The sequence below is a fragment of the Cebus imitator genome, unplaced genomic scaffold, assembly GCF_001604975.1.
Source record: "Cebus imitator isolate Cc_AM_T3 unplaced genomic scaffold, Cebus_imitator-1.0 Scaffold70, whole genome shotgun sequence".
In the NCBI taxonomy this organism is placed as follows: domain Eukaryota; kingdom Metazoa; phylum Chordata; class Mammalia; order Primates; family Cebidae; genus Cebus; species Cebus imitator.
In genome coordinates, this window is record NW_016107385.1 from 4,505,817 (window position 1) to 4,529,266 (window position 23,450).

General features: G+C 51.1%; 1 protein-coding gene across 1 annotated transcript in view; it reads right to left on the reverse strand.

The window, feature by feature from the left end:
* The window catches only part of PLA2G4E (phospholipase A2 group IVE), a 41,165-nt gene extending 18,748 nt beyond the window's left edge, over positions 1–22,417 (reverse strand). The window contains exons 1-6 of the mRNA XM_037739471.1: positions 22,322–22,417; positions 11,532–11,604; positions 5,604–5,740; positions 3,916–4,047; positions 2,877–2,917; positions 839–881 (exon numbers count right to left, since the gene is read on the reverse strand). Coding sequence (XP_037595399.1) covers positions 839–881; positions 2,877–2,917; positions 3,916–4,047; positions 5,604–5,740; positions 11,532–11,604; positions 22,322–22,417 — 522 coding nt within the window. The remainder of the gene's footprint in view (positions 1–838; positions 882–2,876; positions 2,918–3,915; positions 4,048–5,603; positions 5,741–11,531; positions 11,605–22,321) is intronic.
* Positions 22,418–23,450: the final 1,033 nt, after the last annotated feature.

The window sequence follows — 23,450 nt, forward strand, 5'->3', positions numbered from 1 at the left end:
GCCTCCTGAGTAGCTAGGACCACAGACATATGTTACCATGCCTGGCTAATTTTTGTATTTTTTTTCGTAGGGATGGGGTCTCACTATGTTGCCCAGACTGGTCTTGAACTCCTGGGCTCAAGTGATCCTCCTACCTTGGCCTCCCAAAGTGCTGGGGTTATAGGCATGAGCCACCGTGCCTGGCTCTGAAACAATTTTTAATACAGAGATTGTGATGGTAGGCCGGGCGTGGTGGCTCACACCTATAATCGCAGCACTTTGGGAGGCTAGGAGGGTGGGTCGCTTGAGCTCCAGAGTTTGAAACCAGCCTGGGCAACATGGTGAAACCCTGTCTTTGCATAATACAAACTAATAGCTAGGTGTGGTGTTGTGCTTGAGCTGGGGAGGCGGAGGTTGCCCTGATCTGAGATAGCACCACTGCACTCCAGCCTGGGTGACAGAGTGAGAACCCATCTCAAAAAAAAAAAAAGAAGAAAATTGTGCTTGTAGAATTACTGGGGTTATGGGGTACAGGACCAAGACTGAGTCCGAGAGGACGCCACACTTAGTGGGTTCTTTTACTGGGGAGATTTTCAAGGGGAAGGTCATCTTTGCGGGATATGGGGTGCCAGGCCAGTGTGACGTCCCAGCTACTTTGTCCCTTTGTACAGAAGCCCCAGCTGGTGCCCCAGTGCTGCCTGCACCCCATTTGGCTGGCCTCAGTTAGTCTAACTCCTGCAGGGCTCGGGATGGGACAGGGACCAAGTTAGGCCCAGTGTTTTCTCCCTTGGTTCTGTTTCCCTGAGAGCAGCAGCCAGCTGTGGCCTCTGGAGCAACAGGAACCCAGGAAGACAATTACCACCAGCACGCCATTGGTAACGAGGGTCTCAGGTGGAGAGGGGCTGCAAAACAAAAGAACTCCTGGTCAGTTCTAGCATTCTTGACTGGATTCTTCTAAAGGTGACAAAGGGAATACATAGCGTCAACAATGAAATGACAGAGCCTTCTTTGTTCTCATAAAAAATCTTAGCCACAGAAACCTTAGCCTTATAGGTTGTCAGGGAAGAAACTGGCATACATTTGAAACAAAATGTCCTGATAAAAAATAGATTTATAGGTTAGAAGAGTAGAAGAGTTCTATTCTTTTTTTTAAAGGATACATTTTTTTATGTCCAACCCGATGCAACTGCACGGGGTTAGAATGACTAGGTTGCAGAAATGGCTGCAACCCACCAGCTAGAGCACACATAAACAGTTTGGTAGCGAAAAATCATCCTTTCTCCATTCTGTGCTTTTAATTTATGCATTTAACAATCTGACCCAGCTGAGAGGGTGAATGTTAAATGTGCTTGTGTTATAAAGTCGAGAACATAAGCCTCCAAGGTTTCAATTAGCCTGGCAGAGTCCACAGCATCCCTTGTCAAAATTAAGCCCAAGATGACTGTCTCCAGATCAACTCAGTTGTGTTTTCGTTGTTGTTGAGACAGAGTCTCGCTCTATTGCCTAGTCTGGACCTCAGTGACTCAGTCTGAGCTCACTGCATCCTCTGCCTCCTGGGTTCAAGTGATTCTCCTGCTTCAGCCGCCTAAATAGCTGGGATTACAGGTGCACACCGCCATGCCGGGCTGATGTTTTGCATTTTAGTAGAGATGGAGTTTCACCAGGTCAACTCTTATTACCAAGCATGACGTTTCATTTTGCAAGCCCTAATTCAGCCCAGGAGTTTTCCCCGCCCTCTAAAAATCCTGTCAAATCAAGAATTGGAGGGGAGAGTTTTGATTTTCTTCAATGTGAAATAAATAAAGTCGATTTTTATTTGCCAATCAGTTGTTGATGAGAAGTAAGTTCCCTCACATAGTTTGAAGATCCCCTAGGCACAGGATTCTTTGAGTGGCAGCTGACGAGCCCTCTTGTCCTGTCTCCCACCTGTCATTCTCCTCCTGTGCCTGGGCTCATCACAAGGTGAAGACGGAGGAGTGAGGAACGAGCTGCCCAGTTACAGCCTGCCTGCCTGCTTTTCCTCTTTGTTCTCTCCTTCTAGACCTCCAGCTCTGTGGTTCTTGCTACAGTCATATCTCCAGGACCCTGGGTCATTTTCCTAATTGAAAATGATTGGGGCAGGGCACGGTGGCTCATACCTGTAATCCCAGCACTTTGGGAGGCCGAGGCGGGTGGATCACAAGTTCAGGAGTTAGAGACCAGCCTGGCCATTATGGTGGAAGCCTGTCTCTACTGAAAATACAAAAATTAGCTGGGTGTGGTGGCGCATGCCTGTAATCCCAGTTACTAGGGAGGCTGAGGGAGGAGAATCGCTTGAACCTGGGAGGCAGAGGTCGCAGTGAGCTGAGATCGCACCACAGCATACCAGCCTGGGCAACAGAGTGAGACTCTGTCTACAAAAAAATAATAATAATAAAAGGGAATGATTGGCAACAGCCCTGCAAGGTGGGCCTGAGCCTCCCACTGACTTGGTTCCCGAGTTGGCTGCAGAGGGGGCAGCCTCCATTTGAGGCCAAGGTTTGGGGTGTTTGTTCTAACAGTTCTGGTCAAGGAGGAGACCCCTGGCCTCCGACCTCCTTCTCAGCTGGGACTCAACAAGGCCTCCATCACCATGGTAGCAGGGAGTATTCCTGGAAGCCACCCCCAGGACTCCATTTGGCCAGAGTGCTAGATCTTTAAAGCAATGCTGAGTGCAGGAGAGCTGGGTAAGTGCGGTGGGGCCCCGGCTCCTACGCTATGGAGAAGCTCCCAGTGATTCTGATGCACAGTGACAAGTCACGGTTAGTTCCAGGAGTGAGACTGGAAGAGGGTGGGAGGCAAGAGGGCCAACTTGACTCTGAAATGCTCGTTGCCAGAAGTCAGGACCTTGGTGGGCCCCGGCGCCCTGGCCTACTCACCTCTCCTCCAGCAGGAATTCCACCTCCAGCTCTTCCATGCCCTGGTGGGGAGGAAGGGAAGGCGGCTGTGAGTGGTGTCTGCACATCTCTGTCAACCAGAGCCCTCTGCTGCTGCGGGGGCCCCTGGGAACATGCCTCCATCGTTCCCCCACGGCTGCCCTGCTGCCATGGAATGCACTTGCAGTCTCCTCTGCCAATCTCTGTCTGCAAGTCTTTGATATCAGGAGCCTCATTGGCAGCCCAGGGGAGATCGGGGAGTGGAGCTGACCCCCAGCTCCAGCATGTGCATTCTGCCCCAGAACGGCTCCCTTCTGTCACTTCCCTGATTCCCACCACTCTCCTACCTTCCCAAGGGGCTCAGTGCCTGTGGCTAGGGAGCGCTGAGATGCTCCCATTCCTTCCCTCACGGAGTCCTTCACACCTCTTTCTGTGTAACCAGAGGCAAGCTGGGGCCTCACTGGGCCTCACTTTCCCCACCAGAATGTAAGCTAGGTGAGGGCAGAGATGCTAGTTCCAGAGGGGACCCAGTGCCTGGAACGGTGCTGGCCCCTCGCAGCCACTCAAGCGCTGGTTGAATGATTGAATTGACAGCATCCTGGGGGCTCCAGCTCTGACTGTCTCTGATCTGCAGATTCAACTGCCTTTACCCTCATCTGTCCTCTGTTCCTGGGGCCACCCCAGCAATGGGACTTGCAGGAAAGAAAAGGAGGAAGGGCAACCAGAACTTACTACATCTCCATTGCGTCCTGTGAACCTTGCTGGGTGCCTGGATTATGGTTTCTCATTTAAGCCCCACAACAACCTTGTGCAGTAGGTATTATTATCAGCATTGTGGAGATGAGGAAGTAGGAACTCAGGAAGTGATTTTTACAGCCTCCCACAGTGAGTGACAGGGCTGGAATTTAAGCCAGCAGCACCATCTTTTCTCGACTTAACTGTGTGCAGCGAGAAGGTCCTGGGGAATGGCTTTGTGGGAATAAGCAGCAGCTCTGAGCTTATGATGAGGGCAGAGTCTGAGGGCCTGGACCCCTGCACCCACCTGTGGGTTGAGTGGAAACTTCACGTGGGTTTTCTTTCGGAAACAGAGCTTGGTGAGGTCATAGAGAACTGTCAAGAGATGGTCATCTGGTGTCACTGTGTCTTCATCACACACACTCAACTCTAGCACGTTCTAGGGGAGAAGGAAGGATGCCAGTCTGGTCACCATGGTTGCATTGAGCCCTTCCCAGAATGAGGAGCCTGACCTCTGTCCTAGCAAGGAGGTAGGTCAGAGGGACGAGAGACAGCCCAGAAGTCCCTTCTCAGACATGAGAAACACATGGTGGAAAAGGAATCAAGGATGGAAAGTGTCCATTCCCTCCTTTCCAACTCCCCGAAGCCTTTGTGGCCCTCTGCTCTCACTCTCCTACTAGAGAATTTTGCCTCTTTTACAAGCTTGGCAGAGACATGTGAAGTGTGAAAGGATTTCATTTCACCTGAGGGGACAGATGGATGGGAAAGAGCAAGAAGCAAGCCCCTGCCAGGATATAGAATGTGGCCAGCACTGGGCCTTTGGGCCTGAAGACATTCCCTTTGGTGCTAGAAAATCCAGATCAGGGAAGCTAACATCTAAAACTCCAGGGAGTGAGGTGGCAAAGCTTGTAGGGGTTCTGATAATTCGTGGGGTTGGTGTGAGGTCTGTAAACGCTATCCTTTGACTCATCTGCCCCTAGAAAGTTCTCATGGATGGCCTCAAAGCCACTATCCTGTCATCTAGCTGAACTCTGAGGTCAATTTGTGACCTGGACTAACCTCCGAGGCCTCTTGATCCAAGGATCCTGGGAGATGCAGGTTGAGGATGGTCCTACCCCTGAAATCCATCTAGTGGGCATAGGTAGTTCTGGGGGTTCCCAACTGGATGTAATTGCTGACCTTGTAATTACTAGGGCCAACCCACCTGCTCAGAGCCCACATCTAAATCCTCCTCCCTCACCACCTCATATGTGTGAGAGAAAAGATATTGTAAAAATAGTAAATATAAAGCCATTCTTGAAAACAAAAAGGGTATGTCATGTAAAAGAAATAAATAAGTTTCCCTAAAACCTGGGAGCAGTAAGGTGGAGCTGTCCAGCCTCAAGCACCTCAAGACTGGGGCTGATGCCATTAGCGTGAGACCAAATTTATCTTAAAGGCTCTCTGCTGAGGCTGTCACAACTCAAGAGGCTCAAAGGGTAATTATCCCATGGGAGATGTGAACTCAACTTAGACTTATCACATAGCTGAAGTAGACCAATCCTATGAAACAACTCAACAAATAAAAGAATACACACCCAAAGAAATGGAAATAATAAAGCAACATGAAAAGAATTTAAGAGGGAGAGAACCCTCTGGCTGGAATTAGACTGGCCTCGGATCTAGTGAATAGAATTGTTCTTCTACTCTGTGTATTTCCCTGCTTGGAGAAGGCTCTGGGAATACAATCTGTTTTGGATAAGAGACACCTAGTTTCAGCAACAAGTAGGACAAGAGAGACTAGGGGAAAAAGCTAGAAAGATAAATCGACTCAGAGAGGGGCAACCATGAGACAGAGAGAAGGAGGTAGTGGGTAAGTGGGAAGATAGGTCTGTAGGACAAGAGGTAGACAGAAGAAAAAGAGGCAGAAGAACAAAGAGGCAAAGAGAAGGACAAGAGGGCAAGAGGGGAATAGAACGCAGACAGGGCAGACAGGTGCAGTCCTCCGTGTCTCACCTTCACTTGGCTCTGGATCTGGAAGTTGAAGCTTTCATTCCACTCTGGGTTTGGGCAGTTGGAGATGGTCCTAGTCCTCAGCTTCTTCTGAGAGGCAGTGGGCAGCCAGAGGCTCACAAAACAGTCTGTCTGGCTCACTGTCCAAGAAAGATAAGTGGAACCCATCCAGGTTCAGAGAGGAGAAAATGTAGAGTCAAAAGGGATCTTCGGGCAAGCCTTTTCCACAGCCTGGCCCTAGCTCAGCCGATTCCTCTCCTTACTCATAGGTCTAACTTTCCAGAGACCCAGAACCCCAAGAAGTCACAGACTGCAGGCTATGGGTCTCACAGAGGGTGACCCAGTCCCACTGGCCATTCTGATAGACACAGATGGCCCCCGACTCTTATCAGAAGCACCCTTGTCTCTGAGCAAACACCTGCTGGTTTTGAACAAGGTATGGTCACAGTTTTCCCTCTGACAAGGTAAGATCTGGAAGACCAGCCCCCAGGGTCCAGTTTACTTATTGTGTTAGCCCAGGGCACCAGGTAAACCAAAGTAGGACCAAGTGCTCCCTCTGGGCTGAGGAGAAGCGAAGATGGGAAGGAACACAGTCTGTTGGGAGTCGGCCAAGAAGGGCTCCAGTGGGCAAGGGCTTGAGTGAAACTAGCCATTCAGCCTGATCTAGGAGCAGGAACCTAGATCATGCTAGATCAATACGGCTTAATGCCTCCACTGTATCTGGCCAGGCTCTTCATACCTATCCTATCTACAGCATGAGGTTATGGCCCAAGAAAGCCTCCCCTCTGTGGCCATGTATTTCTTTTTCATTCTAAATGAACAACCCAAGTGTAACGCTGCTGGATATGCTCTGGAGAAGGGACAGAGGCTTTGACCCCAACAAGCCCTCCCAAAATGAGGGTAGGTCTCCTAAGTCTTCCACCTGGAGCAGCAGAAGGGATAGGGTGAAAACAGCAGCCCAGGCTGGCTCCTTGCTCCATTCTACCTGGGAGGAAGGAGGCAGAGGGGCCATGACTGCCCTTGTCACTCTCCTGGCAATCGGCGAGGGTGAGTCCCAGGGTACACACCAGATACGTAGGAAATAGTGAAAGCCAACACAGTTTGCAGTGTCAGAGAGTTCTCTCGATGGTAAAGCTGGCAAGAGGATGGGAGTTCTACACTGGTAGGACTGATTTAAACTAGTTTTTAATTATTAATAGTCACTAATGAGAGTGGAGCCAGGGCTGTCTTTGCCCTGTGTTGTCACCACAGTGAAAGGTTTATCAGAATCAAGAGCCCTGATCTGCACCACAGGCGTTCCTGTGATTTCATCCCTGAAGTCTGGTTAATCTTTGAGGCCTCACCATTCAGTGAAACGGAATGCACAGCCCTCCTCCTATTGAATAGAGGTGAGATGATGCCATACTTTAGATGTCATCATAATCGCTTAATCCAGACAAAAAGAATGACTGAAACCCAAACAGAATCAAAAGAAAATGATGACCTAATCACCCTATTCATCCCCTCTATGCTCAACCTGCTCTCCCTTATCATCACTCAGGCGTCCAGGCCAGAAACCAGTGTCATCCTTGATTCTCAACTTCAGCTGATTTAACCCTTTGTCTCTCTTGGGCCCCCCTATTTCTCATCTACCCTGCCACTGTGCTGGTGCAGAACACGGTGATCTCTGGGGCCACTTCCCAGATGGGCTCCCCATCTCCTGTCTTGCCCCACTCTAATCTTTTCTCCAAAGAGAAGCCACAGTAAGCTTTTTAGATATGACCATGCCACTCCCCAGTTTAAGATCCATCAGGGGCTCCCTTCTGCCCTCAGGAAGGAATCCCAGACACTCAGAGTGACTGCCCCTGCCCACTTCCCCAACCTCAGCCTCATCTCTCCAGACTCCCTAATACCCACCCCTGCCCTCTGTGTGTTAGTATGTATACATGTGCACACATGTACATTCACACACACACACAGAAGCATGCACTCAAACTTACACACACACACTCACAGTTTAGAATCCAGCCAAACACAATCACTTGCATGAAAAGGTGTCAGGCTGCCTTGCTTTCAGCCTTCGCATGGGTAGCCTGGCTAGCCTCTTGGGGCCTTCAGAAGGAACCTCCTCTGGAAGCTTTTCCTGAGCACCCAAGTCTGGGCCAGGTATCCCTGAGCCCAGAGTCTTGCTCCTCTCCTCGGGAGAACCCCTACGCTGCACTGCAATAACAGGTGGACCCCTTGGACTCCATCACACTGTGGCCACAGGATACAGGTACAGATGCATCACTGCAGATACATAAGAGGTCAGCCTGTCTCATTGCTCTGCTGATATGGAGACTCACTGGGGACCTTCTCAGCCCTCTTGAACCCCTCCCGTGGTTTTCCTAGAATAATGGCCCCTCCTCCCAGGCCTGGACCATACCCCTCACGTTTGTCTCCTGTCCGCTGGGAGCCTGCAGGCAGGGACCGGCCAGCTCCACACCTACTGGCTCTGTCACTTGCCTCGCACCCACGATTTGATGGACCCTGGAAGGCCCCTTCCCTCTGAAATTGTTTTCCTATCATTAGTCCGTGCCTAAAACTCTCCCACTACACCCATTAATAAAAACTCAGTAGTTTTGGCCTAAGGCTTAAACGTCTACTAAAGAAAAAGAAACATTCTTGGCAGAGACCAGAGGGATCAGATATCCACATTCCAAGCATTACTTTTTCAGTTGTGTTGTGGAGAGCGGCTTCCTCTGTCCACCCCCAGCAATGAAGAATGGTTAGGCAACGGTGACCCTGGTTCCGAGAATTTCATGGACTACGGGGATTTCCTAGGTACAGATAGGTTCTAATCTCTGTTTCTCTTGGAGTGACAGAAGGTTTGGTCATCTGAATGACATGTCTCCTTTCCTGGAATGTGGGTGGCAGAGGCTACTTAATCATCTCTACAGATGTCCAGAACTTTGTCTCTCTAATACCTCTGGGGACACCTGTCTGATGTCCCTTGGGGTCCTGGTTGGGTTTTAATTTGTTTCTCCAAGAGAAACAAAACTCCTGACCACTGGGAGGTTTCCCGACCTGATGGTCTCTCAGTCCTGGCCCAGGACTCTTCTAATTATCAAGAAAGAGTCAGCCCTGAATCTGTGTATTCATTGCCATTTGGCCTCTTTGAAATCTTAGGAGACTCAGGTACAAGTTACAAGACTAAATGGGAGCGCTGTTTATGTTGGATTCAAACTAGAAGGGAAAATTTTGGGAAAAGAGTAAGCCAGGACCTAAAAGGCTTTGGGATAGTCTTAAATGTAACCCAGGCAAGGTAGCAACAGAGCCCAGCCTGCAGCAACTGTGGAATCCAGACAGGACGTGACTGGGGCTGGCACTCTGAGATGCCACATGTGCCTTCCAGCTTGTTCCCCAGGGGAAATGGAGGAAAATGTAAGCAACAAGGGGGTTCCCAAAGAGGACCAGGTACCCCCAAAGGTAGCCTGCGTGCCCGAGGGGCATGCAGGGAAGGGAGGAGGAGGCTTGTAGAGCCAGGCCACAGCCTGTTTCTCTGGCTGCCTGTCCTTCCTCATGCCCCGTCACCCGCTGAGTGACAGGTGTGGCAGGAAGAAGACAGAAGAAAGGGCCCTGAACACTGGGAATTCTGACTGTGCAGGTGCAGGCATGCAGCTGGGGGCATGTGGCCAGGTGACTGGAGGGGCTGGGACAGACACCTCAAAAGGAGTTGGAGGGCTGGGTGTGGTGGCTCACGCCTATAATCCCAGCATTTTGGGATGCTGAAACAGGATCGCTTGAGCCCAGAAGTTCAAACCCAGCTTGGGCAATATGGTGAAACTCTGTTTCCACAAAGAATTTTTTTTTTTTTTTTTTTTTAATTAGCCAGGTGTGGTGGTGCATGGCTGTAGTCCTAGCTACTCAGGAGGCTGAGGGGGGAGGATCACCTGAGCCCAGGAGGTCGAGGCTGCAGTGAGATGGCACTGAGCCACTGTACTCCAGCCTGAGCAACAGAGTGAGGCTCTGTCTCCAAAAAAAGAAAAAGAAAAAACAGAAGGAGCTGGAGGAATGCAAGCACTGCTGTGGATATGTGGGAGCTGGGTTGTCCCAAGGATGAGGGTGAACCCTGCCCAAGAGTGGGAAAGTGTCTGAGTGACCTCCATGGCATGGGCAAGAGAGGCGGCCATGTCCCAGGCCCAGGGGACACTCCCTGGCTCTTCAGATTGCTCACTGATGGGCTGGGAAACACCCCAAGAAGCTCGAGGAGAAGTTCTTGACCCTTTGGTTGGCCAGGTGGCAGACACAGACTCAAACTGAGGCTGCTGGAGCCACTCCTGCTGGCGTGGGCTCTGAACACACCACCCTCTGGGGCTCTGTCTCTGGAATCCTGCTTGGTCCCTTTGCTGTCTCTGGGGCTCAGGGCCCTGCCACACTCATCCATCCACACTCAGCCTTGCATTGCAGTGACAGGTTCCTGCAAGCTCCCAGACTCTGCACCTGCGCTCTAGCCCAGACTGCATTCGAGCCCTCAGGAAGTCATGCAATCGCTTGCTCAAGACCTCAGGCACCCCATCACTTTGAAGGCATCCTATCCCTCCTCTGCCTCACTTCCTGGTTCCCCGCACTTGGCTTGTCTCTTCTCTTCCCACACTCTCCAGACCTGGGATCAGGCACCACTTCCCTCTTAGGCAATCATTAACCCTTCATCTGCAAAATGGGCCTCCAGGATTTCCCCTCTTGTTGTTGGGAGCATCAGGTAGTGTGTGGATCTCTGGCCACAGGCCAACCAGGCAGGTGTTCATGGGGTATGGTTCCCCTCTCTCAGGACAGCCTCTGCCCCAGATTGGGCTCCCCAGGCCCCTGGATGCTCAGGTGCTGCCCCATCAGACCCCACACCCTCCGTGTGGCCTTTCTTGGCTTATGGAAAAAAGAAGGGCCCAGCTCTCAGTGTTCTCTTCTGACTCTAACCTCCCTGGTGACAAGATGGGAACATGGTCTCCTATTATTCTAGAGCTGCTTCTAGAATAATAGACAGCTTCATAGACAGCTCCTCTTGTTAAAATGTGCACTCAGTCTCAAGGCTCTGTGTCTTCTCTGCCCCTCAGGCCCTCTCTAGCCTTTGGGGGTCCCTGTGGCCCTTGAGTCATTCCGGCATGCTTACCGGTGAGTGGGGATGCTCCCCAGCTGGGGGCTTGGACAAGACTTTTTCCTCCTTGGGGCCAATTTCCTCTCTGGATGAGGCTAGGTGAGGGCAGTGTGGAGAGGGGCTTTTGGTTGTCATGATGTCTTACAATGACACCCAAAGACAGGGATGGGAGGATTTTGCCCCCTGAGATGCCTCCATTGGCCCCCGTGACCTGGAAATGCAGCAGGCGCTGGGATGAAGGGGGAGGTTAGGGCTGCAGGAAACAGCACTGCCCAAACAGCCCTGGGAAGTCCAGCCACATCCTTGGGCTGAACTGCAGAACCGGGTGCTGTGGGCTCTGGCATCGCCCCCAGAGCCCAGTTTCAGATCTTTGTTCTGAGAAGGGGCTCTGGGAGTCAGCTGGCAGCTGGTTCCAGATGCCCATGTGCCTCTCCTTCCACTTCACCCCAACAGGCCCTAAACACAAGGAGAAGCAAGGAGTGCTCCGTGTGGGCAAAGCTTGTGCCCCTGGAAATGGATTCCAGGGAGAAAGTTTGGGGAGGAGACAGTGGGTAAACAGAGCTCTTGGATGTGGGCACAGATTGTGGGGCAGGTAGCACCGAGGAAACAGTACCAGCGAGTAGCCTAGGAGAGTGACAGAAACCCGAAAATCTGAGCTACAACTTGAGTAAGAACACACACGCATGCACATGCATGCACACATATACACCCCACCCCACCCAACATACACAGAGATCCGCCTGACCATTTCTCCAGCCAGGGCCTCTCCCATCTAGACCCTGTAAGCAGAGCAGAAGGAGAGAAGCGAGGTGGATACTCACGCGTATCAGCCTGCCGGACATTTTTCATCCGGATGACCCGCACTGTCAACAGGTGGCATGGAGACAGCCCGTCCTGTAGAAGGAGAGGACAGAAGACTCACTCTCCAAGCATCACCCCAAGGCCATCACCCGTGGGGAGACTTTCTCACTTTGCCTCCACAGGCCTGTCCACTTGCATTACAGCATTACAGCAACCCCCATGCTGAATATATACATATATATATATATATATATATATATTTTTTTTTTTGAGACAGAGCTTCACTCTTGTTGCCCAGGCTGGAGCGCAACAGTGCAATCTTGGCTCACTGCAACCTTTGCCTCCTAGGTTCCAGCAATTCTGCTGCCTTAGCCTCCCAAGTAGCTGGGGTTACAGGTGCCTGCCACACGCCTGGCTAATTTTTTGTAGTTTTAGTAGAGATGGGATTTCACCATGTTGTCCAGGCTGATCTTGAACTCCTGACATCAGGTGATCCACCTGTCTCAGCCTCCAAAAGTGCTGGGATTACAGGTGTGAGCCAGGACGCCCAGCTCCCCATGCCGTTTTGGATTTGTTTGCTTGGGTTTCTGTCTGCTCTTCACCCTGTAAGGTCCTGGACGCTCCAGAGAGCCTGGGACCCTGACTGGCTTTTCATCTTTGTACCTCCGATACTCCAGAAAACAGTCTGCCTCTTGCCGCTTCACCATTTCTCGCGAGGGGTACCTTCACGGCAAAAGCTCAAGTAGTCCTTGGTTTGATGACTGGCTCCTGTTAGATGCCTCTGTGGGTCATGATCACCCCACGGGACCAGAGCCCTGAGGTGTCCCCCTCCCTAGCACCTTGTCCTAACGTCTGGGGCTCGGGAACACCACAGCCCTGCTCACACCATGCTGATGCTCCTCCTTCTATCCTGCCTCTCTTCTAGCTCTGATCACCTCCTGGGGGCTCTGCCATCATCTCAAGCCCAGGTCCTCAAGGAACCCCCAGATCCCTCCCTGGGCTGCAGTGTCTGGGGCAGTGGCTGTGGTTCCGTAAAGCCCCGCGCACCCCTCTCCAGCCGCCCCTGCACTCTGAGTCTCAGCAGCCACCACTCCACTTTGTCCCCCTTGGACCCATGACTTTCTGCCTCCCAGAGACCCCAAAGCCACCTCTCCCAGCCGCACCAGCTTTTCTGGACCCTGCAGCCACAGAGGGTCCTCGGATCATCCTTCCTGCCTACCGAGGGACCGCGGCTCTGCCCCAGTGCTCCTCTGCCCGTTGCCTCGGCCCAGGCATTAAGCCTACGGGAGCCGCTTTCGTTTCACGCCTCTCCTTGCCGGCATCTCTTCCATGGGCTGTCTTCAGAGCTCAGGGCCTGCGTGCTTGCTGGTGGGGCTCCCTGCCTCTGTTGCTCTGAGGGTGCCAGCCCTCTGATTGTTCCTCTGAATCAATGAGCCATCTTCTGGAGTATTACTTTTGAGCACCTACTGTGTGCTAGGCCCTGTGCTAGATGCTGGGGAGTCAGGGGTGAATACAAGGCAGAGACAGACGGGTTAAAGGCAACGGAGGCCAGTGGCTTTGATGGGGAGAACAGGTCAAGCTGGTCACAGGCTGTTGACACCTTGGCTTGGGGCCTCTCCCTGGCTCCAGAAGCCTCCCCGCCATCAGTCATGCTTCTGGACTCTGAAACCCTCTTCTTGTCCCTAGATGCCCAAGGCTGCAGAGGTGAGGCGCATTTCCACTCTGAGCTGGCACACCCTGGAAGGGGGCAGCCTTGTACCTGTTCTCTTCAGGTGTCTGGGTTCTGTTCTTCTTGGTTTGTGCCTTTCCCGTTGGAATCTCGGGACGTGAAGCCTCTTTGCTGAGAATTTTACCCAGGCTTAGATGAGTCTTCATTGCCATCCATTCCCAGCCTGCACCCATGGTAAATGCCAACTGACCAAATGTCTGTATTTACAGAGGCCTCTGAATGGGCCCCTCCACACGCCACCCTGCATGTTCTACCCTGTGTGGCCAGAATCGCTTTAGATCTTTTTGAGAGGATGCAATTCTCCTCTCCTTAAATACTGCTGGGATTGGGGGCAGGGGAAACAAGGTATGAAGAAGAAAAAGTTCGTCTAATCCCACCACTTAGAGACAAACTTTTTATTTTATTTTTTATTTTTTAGAGACAGGGTCTCACTCTGTTGCCCAGGACAGGCAATCTTTTGAAGTTGGTCCTTCCAGACTTTCCTGGGGCTTAATTTTTTTTTTTTTTTTTTTTGAGATGGAGTCTTGCTCTGTCACACAGGCTGGAGTGCAGTATCGTGATCTCAGCTCACTGCAAACTCCACCTCCCAGGTTCAAGCAATTCTCCCACCTCAGCCTCCTGAGTAGCTGGGACTACAGGCGCTCACGACCATGCCCAGCTAATATTTGTATTTCTAGTAGAGACGGAGTTTCACCATGTTGGCCAGGCTGGTCTTGAACTCCTGGCCTCAGGTGATTCTGCCTGCCTCAGCCTCCCAACGTGCTGTGATTATAGGCATGAGCTACCGTGCCCAGCTCCTGGGACTTAATTCTGATCAGTAACAGAATGCAGATTCTGCAAAGGTCACATTATTTAGTCCCTTTTAAGATCTCTTCTCTTCTCAATAGCTGCCTCAAAATCAGGACAGAAGTCAAACTCAGTCAGTTATAGGCCTGAAGATTTCTTTTGTGAGATCAACTGTGAAATATTGAACGTTTCATGGTCCATAACTTGCTCTAACAGCATTCTGCTGGGAGCTGGAGACTTGGGCCATAAGCCACGCACACTGCTTGTCTTCTGGTGTTCGAGACATGGCTATGGCCTTTGGCCAGACCTCCAAGGCACAGTGCACCCCTCCTTTCTCACTCTGCCTGAGCGCAGGACGCACCCTGGGCTGGCCTGGTGAGGAGGCAGGGTCAGCTTTCACCAGGCAAGCACTTTTGGCAAAACCTGTGCCCACCGGCCCGCTTTCTCAATGGGCAGCTAGAGTCTAAGCTGTGGAGGCTTCCACCCAGGCAGGAGTCAGTCCTGGGGGACATTCCACAGTGTTTCAGGGCTCTGAACCCAGGTCGTGTGGTCCTCTTGGCCATCACAGCCCTTCTGCTGCCTCCAGGAGGGGCTGTCTGTGGCCTAGCCTTCCTCCTTCAATAGCTACCCCAATAGGGAAGGCACAGGCACAGTTTCCCTCGGGACCTCACTCCAGGTGTCCTGCCTTCCAGGACAAGTTCACTCCAATCATCTAACCCCAGCGCCTTCCAATGCATGTGACCATTTCTTCCTGCTCTAACACAGCAAAAGGAACAGCTGGCATCAGCTGTGTGCCAGCCATACACAGGTACTACGTACGGATTCTCTGCATATTATCTTGCTTACTCCTTACAATCACCCACAAAGCAGTTATTGTTGGCCTCGCTTTTACAGATGGAGAATCAGAGGCTAAGCCCTTTGACGCAGCTAGAATCAGAGAAATCCAATGCTGCTTCTCAAGCCTGTGTTGCTCCCACTGCGATCGTATCTGTTTACTTGGCAAACAGGAACACAGGTGTCGCTTGGCCTCATCTCCTCTTCTTTGGTTTTCGTCTCTTTAAAACAATTTTCTGACAGATTCTGCTTTTCACCCAAAGCCAAAACATAACCCCAAACTCCGACATTCTTCTATGGCCTGCACTCTTACTGGCTGTGCTTCTACCAACACATCCTAGGATCTCCTTCTCTTTTTTTTTTTTTTTTAAGACAGAGTCTCCCTCTTTTCTCTTGTCGCCCACGCTGGAGTGCAGTGGCACGATCTCGACTCACTGCAAACTCCACCTTCCGGGTTCAAGCGATTCTCCTGCCTCAGCCTCCCGAGTAGCTGGGATTACAGGTGCCGGCTACCATGCCCAGCTAATTTTTATATTTTTGGTAGACATGGGGTTTCATCATGTTGGCCAGGCTGGTCTCGAACTCCTGAAGTCAACGCCTGCCTTCGCCTCCTAAAGTGCTGGGGTTACAGGTGTGAGCCACTATACCTGGCTTCCTACAATGTCTTACAGAAGCTTGAGCCTGTGATTCCTGGGCAGGGCCTTCTCCCAGTTGAGTGAGTGGTGGGGCAGGGCAGCCAGTTAGGGGGTCATGGGAGCAGGTGTGAACGATTATATATCTTGGTAATCCTTTGTGACAATCACCCTCATTTGTTCATATCTTCTACCTATCATGTATTAGGGCAGTGGTTCCCCCAATCTGCTGCATATTAGATTTACCTGGAGAACTTTAATAAAAACGCCAATGCCCAGGTCCCACTTGGGGAGGAGCCAGGTGTCAGTACTGTTAAAGGTCTTCAAATGATTTACAGTTTGGGAATCACCGTATGAGGATAGTAAGCCTGAGTTATATTCTATGCTGATCAGCCATGAAGCAGTCTTCTTTCTAAGCATTTTATGTACATCATTTCAATTCTCACACAGTTAAGGAGGTAGTCAGTATCATTTCTATTTCGTAGAAAAGACAGCTGAATCTCAGAGAGGCTTAAGTCTCAGGACACCAAGGTCATTTTAATCAGGGGGACTGTGACTGCTCCGTTTATAGAATATAGGAGACATTGTGGAGCGTGGTTGAGAAACCAATACAATCGTTTTCTTACTTCATTAAGAAATTAAGCTGGGGGTGGGGACCCTGTCATATAATCCCATCACTTTGGGAGTCTGAGGCGGTCAGATCCCTTAAGCTCAGAAGTTCCAGACCAGCCTGGGCAACAGGGTGAAACCTCGTTTCTACTAAAAATACAAGGGTATTAGCCAAGCGTGGTGGTGTACACCTGTAGTCTCAGCTACTTGGGAGGCTGAGGTGGGAGGATCACCTGAGTCTGGCTGCAGTGAGCTGGGATTGTGCCACTGTACCCCAGCTTGGGCAACAAGAGTGAGATCCTGCCTCAAAAAAAAAAAAAAAGGAAATTAGTCAGTGGTGGAAGGTGGCTTTGCATTTGCGTCTATCTGCCTGCAGAGTTGGTGTCCTTACTCTGAAGAAATCTTGCTTTAGTTGGAGTATGCTTAATGGTTAGGGGCGGGAGGGGAGGGATGGTTCTGGGAGACTGGAACAAAACGTGGTACCTGAATGCTAAAGGCTCTGCAGATGAGCAGTCACTTTCTTACACAGAGCTTAGGAAAGGGCATCCAGGTAGAGGAATCAGCATGAACGTAAAGCACAGAGTCAGAGTTCTCAGAAGGAAAGATGGGGTTAACCCGAGCCAGGCTGGAGATCTGGTGGTAGTGGTTGGTTTCCAAGCTAGAATGGGTGTGTGGTATTCTGTCCTCAAAGACCTTGAATCCTGTGTGCTAATGAGGCCTCACATCCTCTGGATCTCTGGTTAAAATGCAGATTCTGATCACAGTTGTCTTGGAGGGCTTGCATTTCTCTAAGTCCTTAGCAGTTGCACTGCTGCTACTACCTTGAGCATTACTGTTGGGCATTACTCTCTTGAGTATTGTTGTCAAGTATTACTACCTTAAGTATTGCTGTCAAGTATTATTACCCTGAGTATTGCTGTCGAGTATTACTGCCTTGAGTGCTGCTGTTGAGCATTACTACCTTGAGTGTTCCTGTTGAGTATAACTGTCTTGAGTGTTACTGTCAAGCATTACCACCTTAAATATCGCTCTTGGGTATTACCACCTTGAGTATTGCTTGTGAGTGTTACTACCTTAAGTATCACTGTTGAGTATTGCTACCTTGACTATTACTATTGATCATTACTACCTCGAGTATTGTTGAGCATTACTACCTCAAGTATTGCTGTTGAGCATTACTCCCTTGAATATTGCTGCTGAGTATTATTCCCTTGAGTATTGCCGTTGAGTTTAGTCCTATGAGTATTGTTGCTACTACACCTTGGCAATGGTTTTTAAACTTTGCAGCACATCAGAATAACTTGGGAAATCTTTACAATCCTAACACCCAGATGGCATCCCATTCCGATTAGATCGGAACATCTGGGGAATGCGAGCCATGCCTCAGTAGTTTTAAAACATGACCCAGTGATTCCATGGTGCCGGAACCTTTGAAAAGCACTGCTCTGGGGGTTGGGATAGTCCTGGCTGAATTTTAGTCGAGGAAGATGAGAGAGTGGAGCAGGGTTGAGAAACCATCGTGATAGTGTTCTTACTTTGTTACGTGAGCAATATTTGTTGAGTGTCTGCAGTGGGTTCTGGGGGTTCAGAGTACAGCATTGTGCTGCTAGGATAGTGGTCTGAACTAGTGCAAAGGCACTCGAAAGGAAGAAAGAATTCTAAGAGGAAAGAAATTTTGGGATAGAGATACCCAGGACTTTCGAATCACAGGTAATTTGATCAGAACCCAAAACTGAAATTTCTCTGCTCTATGATGAAAGGGTTTGCTGGCATTGAGTAAGGACCTATAGGAAGGCCATTAACTTGTCTCCAGGTTTCTTAACAGCTTTGTCATTTACATACAAGCACCTGCTTGGCTAAACCATTCCTTTCTGTAGCCTCCTTCAGTATCTGTCTAGGGAATATTTGCTTTGCTTATGTTGGGGTTACTTTAAGTGTTTGAAGGAACTAAAATACTTTTCTTAAAAAATAACACTCATCTGCAGTTTACATGATTGATTAATTTAGGCTGATTTGTGAGAATCAGTAAGTGCTGACTGAGATGCCCCATGCATCCAGCTTCCTTCTGTTACCTACACATGTTCCTGAAACTTAACGAACCCATCTGAGGTCCTCTCACGTGGTGCAGTTAGGACCAGTATTCACATTGAGGTTTGCAGTGAGAGAACTGAGGGTATTTATAGGGCACTGGGCAGGGCAAATCCGGCAGCTCACACTTAAGACCCGACTCCTCCCATGATTTGTAAGCAAGTGTATTTGTTTCTTTTAAGACAGAGTCTTGCTCTGTCACCCAGGCTGGGGTGCAGTGGCATGATCTCAGCTCACTGCAACCTCTGCCTCTTGGGTTCAAGCGATTCTCCTGCCTCAGCCTCCTGAGTAGCTGGGATTACAGGCACGTGCCACCATGCCCGGCTAATTTTTGTATTTTTAGTAGAGATGGGGTTTCACCATGTTGGCCAGGCTGTTCTCGAACTCCTGACCTCAAGTGATCTGCCTACCTTGATCTCCCAGAGTGCTGGGATTGCAGGTGTGAGCCACTGTGCCTGGCCTGAAGGCAAGTGTTTTTAAAGGCAGGGGTAAATTTTAGGGCAACAGAAGTGTTCTAGGCAAAATGGTAAATTTAAGACATGGAGGTGAGACATTGGTTTAGCCTAAAAAGGTGGGATATTTTGAAGTGGGGGCTTATCTTTAAGTCATAAGTGGACTTAAAGATTTTTTTGGTTTGTAATTGGTTAAGGAAGATAAGCTTTGTTTAAAAATTTGTGTTCAGCAGAAAGAAATGCTAGGTCTGGCTCATGGGCATGTCTTTTTTTTTTTTTTTTTTTTTGAGACGGCGTTTAACTCATGTTGCCCAGGCTGGAGTGCAGTGGCATGATCTCAGCTCGTTGCAACCTCCACCTCCTGGGTTCAAGCAATTCTCCTGCCTCCGCCTCCCAAGTAGCTGGAATTATAGTCACCGGCTACCATGCCCAGCTAATTTTTGTATTTTTAGTAGAGATGAGGTTTCACTGTGTTGGCCAGGCTGGTCTCAAACTGTTGACCTCGCGATCCACCCGCCTTAGCCTCCCAAAGTGCTAGGATTATAAGCATAAGGCATCGTGCCCGGCCCTGATCTCCCTCTCTTTTTAAACATCTAGACCACATCAGAGCCATAAGGTCCTTGGAGAAGTTCCCATTTTCTAGTAGCCACAGATTGCTCCACTTGAGCCTCAGATCACCACCCTCTAGCTCACAAATTTTCAGAAGAGACCCAGTTTGCAGGAGACAACCATATTTTGCCAGCACAGAAATGGGACCGGAAAGGGGATTTGAGAGGCATCCCAGTGGGGCCATGCTGGGAGGAAGGCAGCAGGAATATGGGACTTAGGAATATGATATGGGGCGCAGATGCATTCCGGGAACCAGGTCTATGAGGAATGGCCTTCTTGGGTTGCAATAAATGTACCTATTTTGCTTCTGATATAATCTGCTCGATCAGTGTTGCTAGAGATGAGCAAAAATTCATGGCCTGGAGGCAATTAATCTACAGTGGAAAGATGCAGTAAAGGATGGCATCTGTGACTATGCATGTGGGAACCAGAAACCCGGGAGGCTGTGGAACCCAAGTTTACAGGGTTGCATATGGTGTGATAAGGGCCAAAGCTTTAAGACTCAGACAACTTGTCCCTAGAACAGGATGCCCTGGCTGGGACTGGTTATCAAGGTGACAAGTCAAAATATTTCACAACAGACATGATCAGGCACCATGTCAGCTGGGCTGCAGCCCTGGAGGAGGGACAGGCATTCATCCTTCATGGGGGTATTGGAAGAGCCCTGCAGTAAGGACCAGGGGAGCACCCGGGGACTCAGAGCTCAAAGCAAGAACTGTTTGGGAAACAGTACAGAGGTATATTTCGCCACTTTGACAGCCAATACAGCTGGGCCAGGGAGGACAGGCTGGACAGCAGTTTTCTGGGAAGCCAGGGGAAAGAGAAGGCCTCGCTGCTCATGCTACAGATACACGGCCCCAGCCCACTCCCCAGCCTGGACTCTGGGGTTGATCTTACCAGAACTCCACTGCCCCCTGGGGACCTACGGGGAACTGTGGGACCTTGTCAGCTCATGTGGAAAAGAGGCAGCCCCTTGAATCTTAGGACTGGCTATGATGCAATCCAATGCTGCCCCTTCCCACCCCTAATTTGATAGATATGACCTTTGGCGGGGGTGAGGGTGGGAACAAAATGTAAGACTCTGCTGTGGCGGGCCCAGCTGGGCTGTGCTCTAGGTGTTGTGCAGATGCTCTTATCTAACCCTCCAACCACCACCAAGGAAGGCATCATCGTCCCTGCTTTATAGAGGGGAAAGCCGAGTTTAGAGAGGTTACATCTCACACAGACGCATACAGCCTGGGAGTGGCAGAGCCAGGACTTGGTGCAGGTCTCCAGGGCCCATGCACTCCGTCCACCCCGGCTCTCACCAGGAATGTACAGCACCGGCCAGCAGCTTGCTCCGAGTCATGTGCTAGACCCATCAGTAGCAGAGACAGGAGGAAAAGCCTCAGTTTCCAAATTGGAGCTCTTCCTACATCCCAAGAATCTAGCTATTACCACAAATCAGTCAAAAGAATACTTAATTACAGAAGGGCTCCCAGGGTCAGGTGCCTGGGTGGGAGCGGGGTCTGGGGAAGGGTCTGACAAGCACGTTTCAGAAGTGGTGGGTCTGATGCCCATCCCTGAGCCAGACATTCCCTCAGCAAACCATCCCATGAGTTCTGGGGAGCCTGGAGAGGGGGAAGACGGCTCCTGTGGAGCCTGTGGGAACTTCCTCCCCAGCACTTCTCAGGTCAGGCCAGGTGGATGATGCCACCTGCTCCTCCCTAGAGAGCTGGGTGTACCCTTCAGTTCCTTGTAACACCTGTGTCAGAGTTAGCCCAGCCTTGTGCTGTCTTCCAGAATGTGTGGTCCCTCTCTTAAGGATATCATTGGGAGGGGACATCATGGGACTCTAATACACGTCCCAGCCACTCTGAGCAATGTCCCAGACTAAGGGTCAACTGGGAGGAGCTACTATGGCCGTTTTCCTTTTTATCACCAGGCTAGTTGAATGGTCAGGGCAAGAAATCCTGGTACCAACATGGACCTGCCAGGGCTGACAGCGACAAGCACAGCTCACGGAGAGGCTCCTGAAGCCGTACTTGGGATCCTGGACTCTCAGCTGTTTCACTGCCCCCTTTGAGGTAAGCTCTGTCACCTCTGTAGAAGATCTCTCCTAGCCCAAGCTCTTGGAGGCTCAAAAAGATAGGCAGGAACAATCACTGGCCAGAGGCCCTTCCAGCCATCCAAGTACAACAGGGAAACCAGGGCACAGCCCAGGAGGCAGTGTCTACCTGGCCTTCACAGAGGGGGCACTGGCCACCATCTGGCACGGAGCTCCCCGCGTTGGGCTCCTTGGAGACCAAACAGGGTCTCTATCTCCTCCACCAAGGGACAAGGGACTTTCAGGGCATCACTCATGTCATTCAATGATTTGTTAGGAGCCAGGGGGGAGGCCCTGGGGAGGGTGATGAGGAGGAAATGCTGCCCTCCAGGAGCCAGCTAATGATCCTTCCCAAGGGAAGCCTACAGCAGATTGAAGCATTGAGGCCATCTCCCTATTGCCTAGTTGGGGAAACTGAGCCAGGGCTGGTTTAGAGCCCCAGCAACCTGATTCATGAACCCAGAGGTCTCCCTGTGAGGCTGTGAAGAGTTGGTTGGACCCAGGAGCCTTGGCTATAAACCCAGGTGGGCAGCTTTGTGGCTGATAGCAACAGATTGACAAGGCCACAAATTCTCACCATACACTATACCATACTCTTGCATAGCGTAGAAGCTTAGGAGGTTTACAAGGTTAATACCTGCTTGCCATTAGGGCAGGCCACATGTGGCTCCGTCTGGCATACTGTCTACCCTGGTGCTGGCCTGGCCCCAGGAGGCCCCAAGCCACTGCGTGGTACCTTGAAACGCTTGAGGGTACTTTCAGCCGGGCCATCCCCCCAGGAGCCCTGGCCCCAAATGGGCTAAACCGCTTCCCCCAGGTTTTAGGATGAGGCTCCCTGAGCCCAAGTCCCTAGGACGTCCAGTGCCCACCAGCCCTCCCTGAGGACTGTCTCTTGTCCTCAGCTCCCGCCCCTGCCCCTCGCTGCCTGGCCATGCCTCACTGGACCTCAGCCTCTGGTCCCAGCCACCGAGCACCCCTCCCTCACCTTCAAGGCACCGGTGGCCGGGGGCCTGCCATCTTCTGCTTGGCATGGGTCAGTCAGGGAGTGGGAGACCCAGGCAGGCATCTGCCTCAGGAGCATTGCGGCGGCTCTCCAGCTGGGTGGCAAGATCAGGAACTTATACTCTGACTCAGAACTCCACCCTCCGGGCTGCAGCTTGGCAGCATTGGGATTGCCCTGGGAGTGGTTTGGGTGTGTAGACAGATAGGGTACTTGGGCCTAGATCTCTCAGTATCAAGGAAATCACAGGTCTTCCGGTCACAGAAATACAGGGACCCACAGGGCTCTGGCCCTTGGGGTCAGCAGTCTATAGCCCCCAGCCACCCAGAATGACCAGGCATTTGAGGGCATAGGGTGGCAAGAAGAGGACACTGAACCCACACGACTATAGGACTAGCCCCGCCATAATTTAGGAAACCTCTATCTCTTTGGGTCATATAGGTCATGGCTCATAGATGCTCCTCTAGGAAGACGGGACCCTCACTCCCAACACCACTTCAGTGTCATGGCTTGTTGAAGCTTCACAGGGTCCCTGACCACAACTCCAACAGAGACCAAGGTTCGGGCTTCCAAAGTTACAGGGTGAAGAAAGAAAACAATTGCCCAAAACTTGGTGAGAAGAGGGTCCAGGGCAACTGCCCCCTGTCCTCCCTCCTGGTGGACAGAGGGCGTGTCCACCTCCTGCCTGGTCTCAGGACAGCCTGGAGGATGCACCTGCCCCGCCCAGATGATTCTTATCTCTAGCCTGGTGGTTCACACGGGGGCCTGACAAGGGTAGGGTGGCTTTGCCTGCTCTGCTGCCTGACTGTATACACTGGGAGTTTCCTACCTGAGCTATTGCCTGGGGCCCCACAACCGGCTTTTCTGGCCCATAGATAGAAGTGCTTTTTTGGAATTGAGGATGAGATCTGAACACGGGATAGACTGGGCCTGAACACAGGGATGGCACCTGGATGGGGGTACCTCTGGGACCTCTTCATGTGCCTGGCCCTCCAGAGAGTGGAGGGGCCTTAGCCTGCTGCCCTCCCAGTTTCCTTCCTTGCCCTGCCCTCCCCTCCTCTGCCAAGGATGGAGACTCAGCACCACATCCCTCAGCAGACTCCACAAATTCCAT